We start from the raw sequence: 12,361 nt of genomic DNA, 5'->3' as shown, positions 1-12,361 counted from the left end.
TTATTGTTATTTTTTAAATCAGCACTGGCTACCAACGTCACATGAATAATACTGTGTAACTGGCAGATGGAAAATAGCAATAGCTGCATAGATCATGGTCTTCTGAGCACTTACCAGGGGTTACATTTAATTCATCTGAAATGACATAAATTGCTGCTCTTCTGGAGTCATGGTTAGCAGGACTGGCTACTGGCCCCCTGGCTGCTTGTGGGGAGATAGCCCCATGCGAGAGTTCACCAGCTCAGGACACCACACGTTTCTCTGAAGATGAAAGCAAGCTGTGTGCAACTCTCTACAGCATTTGGCTTATGGGACATGCTTTGGCCAGGTTCGTGCTAGAGGAAGGACTGAGGAGAGGTGAGAAGCAACAATTTTTCTCTGAATTAAATTTGTGAAGACTTTTGGACCTTAACTTAAACATCCTTCTGAGGAAGCCTGGACCAGGGACCTCTGTTACAAATATTCAAAAATAAATTTTCATCTATACATTCCTTAGTCTTCCTTAGTTCACAGGCTACCAGGCTGCAATTCTTCTGGCTATGACAAGAGATGTGTTATGCAGCCATGCAGCACACCTGGAAACAAATTCTAAATTGAACAAAGTTTTATGCAACATTATATTTTAAAAAGCACCTTACAGTAATCTGTAGCCAAGCAGCAATAAAGATTTTTAATCACTTTACTCTGTGCTGTACTGAGACTAAATACAATCCCATTTCATAAAAGCCTGTGGTCATGCAGGGACATCAATTTCAGTCTGCTTGAGATGCATGTCTGCCCCAACCAAATGCCTCTCACAGTTACAAACTCAATATCAGGCTTTATCAAAAAAAAAAAAAAAAAAAAAAAAAAAAAACCCAACCCCCCCCCAAATCCCCCAAATTTGATCTGATTTTTGAACTCATGAACACAACAGGGCTGGAGATCAGAATGGGTGGGCAGCATGCATATTCCTCTATACAAAAGCTCCTGGTAATGTTTGCATGACAAAGGGACGACAGCTGTTTGGGTAGATGTCTCGCAGAAGCGTTACAGGAAACTCCTGGCGTCCCAGTCAGACTTCTTCAGATACTCATTGCCAGGATGATGAACTAGTATCAGAAGAAAGATCAAACTTAGAATAAATAATTTCAGCCACCTCCAACCAAATGAAAGAGAGGAGTTCAAAAGTACTGCCTTGTTCCAAGCTGACCCACACAGGGAAGGGGAACTCTGAGTGTAAGCCTTTATGTCATGTCAGGATGAGGAGCAAAAGGTAGAGACCTCTCCTAGCATGCAAGTGGGACTCGTTCAGCCTTTAGTCCTGTGTTTTGGGAGAAGGAGACAGAGCTCTGCTAGCACCAGATGACAACAGTGGCAGTGATTGCATTTGCATCCCTGCAGTCCATATGGGCTCCCACATTTTTTGTGCTGGGGAATTCATTGTGCCTTGTCCCAGGGAACTTTCAGCTAGAGTGTAAAATGAGAGACAGCCCATGTGTCACAAGGCGACAAAGAGAGCACAAGAAAATAATAAGCCAGTGCTGAACAGTGATTCCGGGAGAGCAAAAGACATCCAGKCCCAGTCTGCTGCTTTCTTGTTCCCCTGTTGTGAGCTGGGACCCAGGGAAGTAAAGAGCAGGGAGTCCAGAAAGGGGGATGGGAAGCTGTGAATATGCAATAGGGCAAGAAAGGAAGGAAATAGCATGGAGGAGATGTAATCAGTGTGTGCACTGTAAAATCACAGCTCTGCTGAAATATGTGGCAAACTCCCCCTGCACTTTTATGGACATGGATTTCACCTGAAGTGTCATGCAAAAATATTCTAGTTCCTGTGACAGGACAAAGCTCTAGACAAGCCCCTTAATTTTGTCAGTGTTTATGAAGCTGTGCTCGTACCTCACTTATATTCAGGTTAATGAACTCCTTGTTCACACTCAGTGCCTGGAATACTCCTGGAATGAAAAATAGGACGTCAGAGCTATAAATACACCTCATTCATATTCATACATGAGCTTCCTATCCCACAGTGATGAGTGGCCATGCCAAAGAAAGGAAAGGCCTGGTGCAAGGACTGATTGCTTATGACTGATTGGTGGTGGTAGCTGCTCTGAAAAATGAAGTCCTTACAAGAGGAAATATCTCATTGACTTAGGTCTTTGTGTGAGTCTCACTTCAGAACTTGACTGGTAGTGGGTGTCCTGGCTGTGCTAAACACTCAGATTTGGGTGATACCCTGAAAAGAAGCCAAGCAATTTGCATTTCTTTATATATCTTATTTAACTTCTATCTCTCAGTAATTTAATAATTCTACTCCAATGCWAATTGAACCAGGAAGTAAAGAGAACAAAACTAAAAAATATTGCTCAGGAAAGTTTCTTTGATCCTCACAGAGTGAGCTGAGTTTGATTTGAGTTTGGAGCCACACTGAAGATCACTTCAAAGTTCATCCAGCCATTTTACCTATCTCTACTACTTCTAGTCTGGAAAGAGAGAGACCCTGCATGCGAATGAACTGAGGCAGAGGATGCCTCGATGTAGAGTAAGCCATATCTTCAGCAGGACAAGTTATGTAAAAGGTGCAGGAGATCCCTGCACAAGTGCATGACTAGTATCTCTTTGCATGAGGCACAAGTGATATTTGAACCTTGGACTTCAGGGATCCCAAACTAAGCTCTCACCACTTGCATGAAAGGAAGAGCTCCCTTGGCTGCGTGCCCCGATGGGCCGTTACCCTCGTGGGTGGGGTCCCGGGAAGCGGCATGCCCTGCTCCGGAGTCGCATGCCCTGCGGGAGGGCCTGGGCATGGAGTCTAGGAGGACGTGCTCGGACAGCACTGTGGGAACGAAGGGGCAGCAGGAGCCTGKGGATGGGATGAGGAAGTAGGAGTGGGAATCTGAGTGAGTGCCAGGCCAGGAAAGGGTGCTGTGGGTGCTCAAGGGATTGGGGGCTAGGCCGGTGAGACACACAACCCATCCACTTTTTTGCAAGTGAGATTTGGCCACAAGCTGGTTGAGAGCTGCTAGTCAGATAGGTTAGCCACGAGAAAGGATATAACATGGTCTTGGCAAGCATTCTTCACGTCTGCTGTGGAGCTACAGAGTTTGTGAAGCAGGCTCTATTCACAAGGGGAAATTTTCCATTTAGCAGCAGGACATTTTTCACTTTATGAGAGAAAAACTATCCTAAAAGCAAATCCTAAACACAGCTCCTTTTTGTTAGCTGTTCAATGTACACACTTGATCTCAAATATTACGCAAAATGCTCCACAACAACCAAAAGTGGAGAATTTTTTCGAGTGGGAAGAAATTCTAGAGGAAGAAGGTACTCACGACTTGCATTCTCTAAGCGAATTAAGCAGTTCAGAAAATCATCAAAGTCAATCTGGAACTGTTCATCAGAGTATCGAAGAACAATCAGCTGCAGCAGGTAGTTGTTGAGTTGGTATCCTTCCCAAACACATGCACACAAAGGAAAAGTGAGCAGCCTCGCAGGCCAGGAAGAAATCTGCAAATCTCTACTAGCCAATCTTGAAAATCAGTTGATGGGAGGATACTCTGCAGCATGCATCCATCCAGAAAGTGATCTGACTGCAAAGTCCTTTAAGCTGGCAATGAATACCGAACTCCAAACAAGAAATTTTTCAGTCACTGCAATTTTTTTTATGCATGAGGGACCATTCTGCCTCCCTGAGATAYATAAGGATTTCTGCAAAACTAGGTGCTTAAATAAAAATAGTTTGTGATGCAATGCAAACCCACCGATTGCTCTTCATAACAAACAGCCTGCTCATAGCTCCTCCGACCCTTGAGTGGAGATGGGCTCTGAARTGTTTTGTTTTAGGGTTTAACCCTGCACGTGTGCTGGCTCTGTTGAGTTTAATAGAGCTCAACAAAAATRTAAAGGCTGCTCTGACTGACTGCCCTGGGAGGCTCGTGCTCTCTGGGGCAAAATAAGGGAACATGCCGTTGTAAATATTTTCACAGCTAGATCCAAAGCAGCCAACCCCATTCTTCTTTTACTGCGGTTTGCTCTTCAGATAATTAGATGAAAGGGCCAATGTCAACCCACAGACAGACTCCCAAAAGTACTTCCAAAAAATATCCCATTTCCTGAATGAGGCAGCCCAAGGACCAGATATCAGGATTGTTCCTTCTCCTTGAAGGTGCCCCAGTCAAAGTCCACTGCCCCCCAGTGCTCTCCATCAGGGCCATGAGCTCGCYTGGGGCCATGGCCCAGCTCCAGACCTAAAGCTTTCCACTCTAGGTGCCTTTTTGGGGTTTAGTCCTCCTCACTGCCCAGAGGCACTCAGCCAGCATAATATCTTGCAGCTCTCTTCACCTACAGTGGATCTGCCTGACAGGCTTCCCAAATAAAATGCAGTGCTTGACTTACCTGCAGCTTTTAGAGCACTGCGAAGCTCATATGAGGACATGGAACCAGATTTATCAAAGTCAAACTGAAGAAAGATGCTCTGTTATGAAAGGAGCACATGGAAATTTCAGTATTTCCATATGAAAGGGAGCATGGATATGGCACACAAAGGAACGGTGTTTATCTTTAAATATGTAGCACAAGCATTTAAGAAAGCTGACAAGACTTTGGCCTAGATCCAGTCTGATTTTGTAACTGAGGAGCAAATCTGGGCCCCAGTTCTCTTTGTCATTTGAAYAGGCTGTTGTGAAACTTAAACAAGTACTGCCAAACCCAAGAATTCAATAATAGTTGCTCTTCATAAAAAATTCCATGATTTTTTAAAAGTAATCTTATCTGGGAAGGATGTATTTTTATTCATCTTCTAAATTCTCCCTGTTGAGGCATTCTCCTCACTTTTTTCCAACGTTTATAGCTCTGAAGGCTATAAACAAATTGCTTAATGTGAAGTTGAGATTGTCTTTACTCCTTTGCATCTAGTTATAAAAAAATCTAAACATTCATGGTACAAACAAGAGAACTGGTAGAACTGGTTTGAATTTTGACCTAAATATTAARTAATTATTAAGCTGCAGTTAAATTCCATCTTTTTAATGGGGCAACAAACGTGAACCTCCCCTGGACTATGAGTTAATTAGAGTTGTCATATTCAGCCTAAAAATTTCTGTCAGATATACCTGCAAATCTTCCTGTAGGAAACAAGGATTTCTCAAGCCTCCTTGTTAAAAAACAATACATCTTTTGATAAGGGGGATATGAAATTAGTACCTAGAAAAGTATTTGTGATTTCTGATGGGCTAGACAAGAAGCAGAGAGCTGCGTATTTCAAATGCTTGCGTGAAGCATGAATTCAGAATAGCTATTAATCACCATGAGGAAACAATTATGATGTCCTTTTTTGAATATTCAGTCTGTGGCCTGATCCTGCAAGCTTTCTTATTTTTACTGCCTTATACAATGGCAGGGAAATGTATTTAAAATTAGAACCAACACTTTCCCAGACTTCGGTGTTGTTGACTCTTGAGAGATCAATAATGGAAATGCAGAGACTTATGAAATGATTGTTTCCTACTAGTCATGAATCATCACATTCTTCTTCTGTAAAACAACAGTAATGGAAAAGCCTTAAGTTTCATTTTGATTGGCTTCCATATTAGYGCCCATTGCATTCTTTATCCCAAACAAAAATCTCTGTTATTTCCAGCAAAACATTATGGTTTAGCATCACAGAAAGCTAAGAATGCCATTGACTATCCAAAAGAAGCCCCCCTACTTTTGGAAAACTTTTTAATTAAAACTTGTGGTTTGTAAACACTTCTGTCTCTATTTTTGTCTGCACATACATATTAAACTACGCAAAAAATAATAGCTAATAAAATGGAGAAGCAAATACGATGAATAATGTCACCTACAATCCATTTCTTCATTCTTTCCCAGAAAACTTTGAACTCATTAAATTCCAGTTTCCCATTGCCACTGGACTAGTAATCTGCATTAAGGAAAAGGACATGTTACATGAAGGTCCAAATTCTGAACACATTTACCAGTGCTGTTTCTTTAAAGAGATAACGTGATCTTGCCTTGAAAGCCTGTGGTGCCACTGAAACCGATACAGGGATTTCTCATGTGGCGCAGCTCAAGCGGTTACAGTCATGGCTGCTGCTGCTGTGGTACTTGTGAGACATGATGTGATAAAATAACGCAGCTGAGCAATGCAGGCTCCATGGGAGTAAGAAAGACAGATTGTTCTAAGGCAAGAACAGCTTTGAATGTAAATGGGCTATAAATGATTCAGAGAATTAAATTACCTGATTAAAAAAATTGCTACTGTACTCAGAGGAATTAGTCAACCAATGCGCTATTCAGTATTGTTAGCTAGAGACGAGGCTCTACCACAGCGGCTCAGTCAAAAATTAATGAGACGTACAGAGCGAGGTTGGTAAAATCTGGTCCTTATGAGCCTTATGATGAAAAAAAATGCCTATACAGCAATTCTGAGAAGTGGAGTCTAGATCTGCTTGGACTTCCCTCTGCCTAAAGTGTGAAGATCTTAATATTTATTTTACTGAGTTACTGATGTCCCCCAAGCAGAGCTCACTTGCAGGATGGGGCACTTGCTCAGAAATGCTACATAACTAATGGGCCCAACATGACCCTTTTTCACTTTCCATCTTAATTTTCAGGACAAAGCCCTTGCTCAGAGGGGTACTAGCTCAGCAAGCATTCACACAGGCCAAAATGCTCCAAGTGGGGTCTAGCTAATGCCTGCCGTTACTTAAGCACCTACACTGGTGACACTGCTTATGGCCCCCACAGATCCCAAGGACATTATCAGCCCTGCAAAACAGTCTGTCTGTTTAACCGAACAGGTTTGAAAACGTTGGCCAGAGAGCAGCATCAAAATGCCTCTGCAATGTTTTTCTTTCTGCGTCATGTAAAACCTCGGCCCTCTTTCCTGCACGGTTTGATTGCAGCCAGGGAATTTTGCGGTATATAACACTGGGGAGACTCTGCCAGTTTTGCCCTGGGATTGCTTTCATGTCATTTTGCTCCTCCACTGTGGGATGGTTGTGTCTGTGTTCCCCATGTTTCCAAAGCAGATGAAGAAATGTCTCCCATATTTATTCAAAACTACACAGAGATTTGCCTGGAAGCATTGCAAACCATGGAAGCTATTTGGTTTTATCCTATAGGGTGAACCTAAGACTGCTGCCATGCTTCTGGGTCAAGTGCAGATCCTGGCTCTGTGCCAGTGCCATGTAGGGATGAGATGTGAGCATGGACCAGTTCCCTCCCGATGCTTGATTTCTAGGGGAGGAAATTTAGGACTAGTCCCCTGTTTCTCATTATGTATATATGGTAACTGACTTGCTCTACCTAAGGAGAAGCCATGCTAAGGGAATTCAATAGAAATCAGACTATAGCAAAGGAAAAATCTGGCGGGGAATTACCAGGGCTGTGATTCATCTCACCTAATGTCTGAGCAGTCATTTAGCATCCCTCATGGTCAGACACTTCCAGAACGAGCACAATTACACCATCCTTTTCACTGTCAACAAAGGGAGTCTAGAAGGCTAGCTTAGATGTAGATACCTACACCACAAATGTCTAAATTTGGACAGACATATCTCACCCGCATGTCTACTTTCTGGAGCTCCAGTATCTAGCTGAAAGACTAGATTTTCCAGCTTTTAGTCTGGTTGTCAAAATAGCCACCACTTTGATATCAGTAATTTTCAACATTCTTCTGATCCTTCATTTTCTGACCCATAATTTTTTTCCAGTGAGGTGCAGATCTCTGTCTGGTGAATTTAGCTCTCCAGACAACAGACTTTTCTGAATTATCTCCTACAGACTCTTCTCAAGTAAGCTATAGCTTGAAAATGCTGTACTAGATGTAATAGTGCAGCTTTTACTTTTACAAGTGCTCAGCATTAAAGCATCTCTCTCTGAAATCTGTGGCAGAAGATTTTCTGTGCTTAAGATTCCTAACCCTAAATTTCTAAAATAAAAACCAGGATACAACTTTGGCATAATTTTTTTCCTGTGGACAGTGTTCCTCCACGACATTACCACATCTCTATTGTCTATGACAGATAATGCTATGGACAATTGTATTCAGTATACATTTACTCTCATAAGCACTTATTCGAAAGGATACATCCGTAAGAGAAATGATGTTTCGGCATGAAATGAGACTTAAATTCTTGAATTTGATGTTCTTTGCTGAAAAAGGACAATAATAAGAAAGAAGCCATTGGGCAAACATGCTTTCTCTAAACTCATAGTACAAAATAGGATTTCCTAAGCAGAGATAGTGCCTAGCAGGTCTAGCTGGCTCTGAGACCTCATTGTTGGAGAACCTGGAAGAGGAAGACAGCTCATGCTACAGAGAAATTCCAGACAGGGGAGATATTTACTGAAGACAAAAAAGGAAACCACAGTTCTTGCTTTGTAAATCAGGAGAGARGGTTCAGAGAGACTTTCCAGTCATATAAAGGGCCCACAGCAGAATCAGAAATCATGCCCAGGTGTTACAAGTCCCAGCCCAGTGTCTGTCTCTCCAGATCAGAGCAACAGAGCAATGGAGAACTGGCCTCACTGAAGTGACATGGATCATGTTGGAGGCAGTGCRAACTAGTGGGTAGATCAAGGCCCAGGTCTGTTCCTGGTTCTGGCCCTTGCTGGCTGCAGGATACTAAGCAAGGCTGGTAATGGAGCCTTTATTTTTCCATTTGTAAGTGAATTTAATTCTGGCTTTTAAAAAGTTCCTTACAGCCCTTAGCTGCACACCACTGAACAAGTGCAGATGTTATCAGCGCTTACTTTTTTTTAATATGGCATTCAGAATATATTCGAGTTCTTCTGCAGTTATCTCCATGTCCTAAAGTAAAAAAATAGCAGCATTGGTTACTTGAGTGTTTCTGGAATCAGACATACCAAAAACCTCAGAAACCACAAACATCATGCATCTGTGCTTCGTTGCAATTCAGGAAAAGAGAATCACACAAAACCCCCAGGGCAGGCTAAAAAACAAAAAGGTAGCAAAATACAGAAGTGCTGCGCTGAGTAAGGGTGTCTGAACGAGCTCTCAAACAAGAACCACTGATTCAAAGAAAAACAGACTGTGGGTGCACACTGAGCCAGGTAGGCTCCCTCAGAGCTTGACTTCAGGCTTGGGTCCTCCTTTTTGCTAACCAGGGACTGCATCCTTCTCCATCTAGACATATGGCATGGTGACATCTGGTGCCTAAACAATACACTGCAACTAAGTGTACTGCCCAAAGAAACATGGCATTTTCACTTTGCCTGGCCCTGGGAGGGAGCACAAATCTGTCCCTACTTTCACATGTTTCTACGACCCACGAGTCCTGAGGATATTCTGGGTTTTGCACTCACCTTTCCTGAAATCTGTTCAAACAATGCCCGGAACTGCTTCTCTTCTTCTGTTTCTTGTGGGCTTGGCGTTGGATTTGGAGGCTATAAGATCAACCACAGGAAGATATTACCAAAATCACAAAACATAACATTTCTCCTACACACAGTCTCTCCTTGCATTGAGGGAGCACAGTACCTCTCAAAATAAGAGTACACACTCCTGAACTTTGCCGTACTTTGAGTGCAGATCTGAAGCCTCCCAACCATCTAAGCTGCCTTAGGGGAATCTCACCCTCACTCCTTTGCCTGAACGATTATGCAGTATGCCATTGCTTTAGCTATCTCGAAACTGGAACACACACAGCCTGAAAAATGCCTCTTCTACTCTCATGCCCCCTGCACCATGCTGCTTCCCAGGTCCTTCCAGCCACTGGAGGAAAATCCCAGCTCTCCTGAGCTCTTTCCAGCTGCAACGTCAGGTACCTCTCGCCCCTCTTGGTGGCCAGCAACCAGCGGCGGCAGCATGTCTGCACATTAGCCCAGAGCCATCCTATGGCTGGAAGCCCCTTCGGTCAGCTGGGGCTGGGGGAGAGAGTGCATGGGCCATCGGCAGCTGCCAGATGAGATCCTCAGCGCTCTCAGAGATGTAAAGACAAAGCATCAGACTACACTGATGAGGAGAGAGATGCAATAGTACAGGGCTATTGCTTTAGCTAGGTGGCCATGCAACACTGCTTGGCCACTTACATTTATTTTTTGGTGTATGTATGTTCCCCAATTCCTACTGCTCGTATTTGGATGCAGTCCCTTAGCGACACTGGGGTAGATGAATAGATGTACTTTGTTATTGAACATGGCCCTGAGGTCATAGAAGTGGAGAAGTATATTTGCTAGCTGGTCCTTGGAGGAGAGTTTTAATAAAGAGGAACACATGAGGTCTTGGCTTAGCTTATTTCCATGGGAAATCACACCACAACCAATGGATTATTTGCAGGGACACAGTTAAACAGAAGCTGACTCAGAGTCAGCTGTAGTTAGTGCTCAGCAGGCAGATTAGACCATTCAGAAGGAAAAATAATTGAATCATTTTGCTAGGTACATGCATGCACCAAGCTTTCCCTCCCAAGCAGTCTGTGGGTATGGGTAAATTTGTCTGCTAAATAAATGTAGGTCTGTGGAAATTCTCTGCTTCTTATTTTTTCATGGTAACCAGAATTTTAAAAGATACTAACGGCCATATGCCTCACTAGTGCTAACAGATGTACCTTCAGCTGACCTGTGGCTGTTACCAGCTTTTGCTGCTGKCTGGTTCTAACTGCATTGAAGCAGAGGCAGAAGCATCTTATCATTACGATTTGATTGTTACGGTTCTTTTACCATATTCCACAGAACTGAATGTTTCTGTCACATACACAAAGCTGGCAATTGTGTAACATTCCTCTGGAATGAATGCATTTTAGCCAAACACAGTAAAAGCAGTGTGCATGCTGGCTTCTGCTGAGCCATCCTCTTGCTATTTTAACTCTGTAGACTTACCTCAGGGAGATCAATGGCAACATTTTCATCTAGATCCCTGGAGAAAACAAAACCTTATTCAGTATTTGAAGATGTTCAATATCTGCTCAGGGTGGAAAAGGGCGGGCTTATACATTACATTTTCCAGAGGTAAAAGATAATATTGCATTTTTTTCTGAACAAGTTAAGTTTAGGTAAAATTCACCCTTATGCAGACAGGCAGATTTTTGCATCATTTAAATTCTGGTAGAAGCTCYTAAAACAGACTTTCAGCAGGACTCAGGGAGGGCACAACTCCTGTGTATACTGTATGCTAAAGATTACATCTCATTCTTTATTCATTATGTACTCAATTTTTTCTCAATAGCCTATTCTTTATATTAAATCATCATTTGGACAAAATTTTGAGAGGAAACAAAAGGGAACACTGCTGCATTTGCAGCTCACTGAACAATATCAGGCAGCTAGCAGTTCTTCCTTGTTAAGCTCCCAGCGGATTCATGGCAAGCCTTATTCCCCCTCCTCCTAAACTCCAATCCATCAAAAAAAAAAAAAAAAAAAAAAAAAGATTGGATTCAGCAAAAATGGGCAAATTGCATCTGCAGACAGATTTTTTCCAACCACTTTGAAGGGACCAGGGCAGGCAAGCCTTGACCCAGCTCAGCCTAATGTAGGACAGCACACTGCAGGCCAAAAGCATTTTTCACACGTTTCTCCTTAAGAGTGAACAAGCAAATAAAAATCCCGGGGAGACAAAACACACACCAGGAGCTTCCCACACCAGGGCTCTGAGCGAGCACTGGAGGCCTGGGGCTCAGAGCTAACTTACTCAGTGATGGCCTTCTTCTCCGAGAAAATCCTCAGGCAGAAGTTGGCTTCCTGGTGCGGCTCGAAGGTGGTAGGAACAAGAACATAATCGCCAGGTGGCAGTTTGAAGCGGTCAGATACCTCCCTCAAATTAATGTAGGTTTTGCTCCTCGCCTTGGAGGAGTGGTACCTGAAGAAGTCTTTGTTCAGGTGTCCGTCTCCGCTGGGGCTCTGGGGGGAATCGAAGGGAGCATCGTGGTGGGCCACAGTGATGGCAGAGGCCCGTGGCTGCCTTCCCTGCCCCTTCCCTGCCACCAAGCCAAGCTCTGTGCGGCACAAGCCCGTCCCTAGGACCCTTGTCCCTCGCCCACGCACTGGCGGCCACCTAGCTCTCACTGCCGGGCAAGGACATGGTGGTCCTCTGCCCTCACAGGGCTGCTTGGGACGGAGAAAGGGCCTCCAGAGGTTTGTCATCCCCGCTGCATGTGGGGACGGACACCCTGTCTGTGAGGGGCCTAGAGGGGCTCATAAAAAGCAATTCCCTTTCGAAGAGCCAGACAGGGGAGGACAGAGTAAGGGGCTCGGGGAGTTAGTCCTGAGAAAATATGCCCCCGTAGGGACAAATCCTCCTCTGACAAGAGTCCATCCTGACCAAACCACACTTCTCCCTGGGGCTGGATACAACGGAGAAGATTATTTTAAGAGCAAGGGCCCTAAAAGTACATTATGACTGGCTGGGATATGAATC

General features: G+C 43.7%; 1 protein-coding gene across 1 annotated transcript in view; it reads right to left on the bottom strand.

Annotated features, from left to right (window-relative positions):
* Positions 1-906: 906 nt before the first annotated feature.
* The window catches only part of CAPN9 (calpain 9), a 30,298-nt gene continuing 18,843 nt past the window's right edge, over positions 907-12,361 (bottom strand). The window contains exons 11-20 of the mRNA XM_026090700.1: positions 11,636-11,844; positions 10,828-10,864; positions 9,313-9,393; positions 8,740-8,797; positions 8,075-8,139; positions 5,826-5,894; positions 4,375-4,453; positions 3,312-3,428; positions 1,879-1,934; positions 907-1,091 (exon numbers count right to left, since the gene is read on the bottom strand). Of these exons, the coding sequence (XP_025946485.1) occupies positions 1,065-1,091; positions 1,879-1,934; positions 3,312-3,428; positions 4,375-4,453; positions 5,826-5,894; positions 8,075-8,139; positions 8,740-8,797; positions 9,313-9,393; positions 10,828-10,864; positions 11,636-11,844 (798 nt within the window). The 3' untranslated portion in view covers positions 907-1,064. The remainder of the gene's footprint in view (positions 1,092-1,878; positions 1,935-3,311; positions 3,429-4,374; positions 4,454-5,825; positions 5,895-8,074; positions 8,140-8,739; positions 8,798-9,312; positions 9,394-10,827; positions 10,865-11,635; positions 11,845-12,361) is intronic.

The sequence above is a fragment of the Apteryx rowi genome, unplaced genomic scaffold (genome assembly GCF_003343035.1).
Source record: "Apteryx rowi isolate R43461 unplaced genomic scaffold, aptRow1 scaffold_873, whole genome shotgun sequence".
Taxonomy (NCBI): domain Eukaryota; kingdom Metazoa; phylum Chordata; class Aves; order Apterygiformes; family Apterygidae; genus Apteryx; species Apteryx rowi.
The sequence above is the reverse complement of the archived record's forward strand: the minus strand, read 5'-3'. Positions and strand labels throughout refer to the sequence as shown.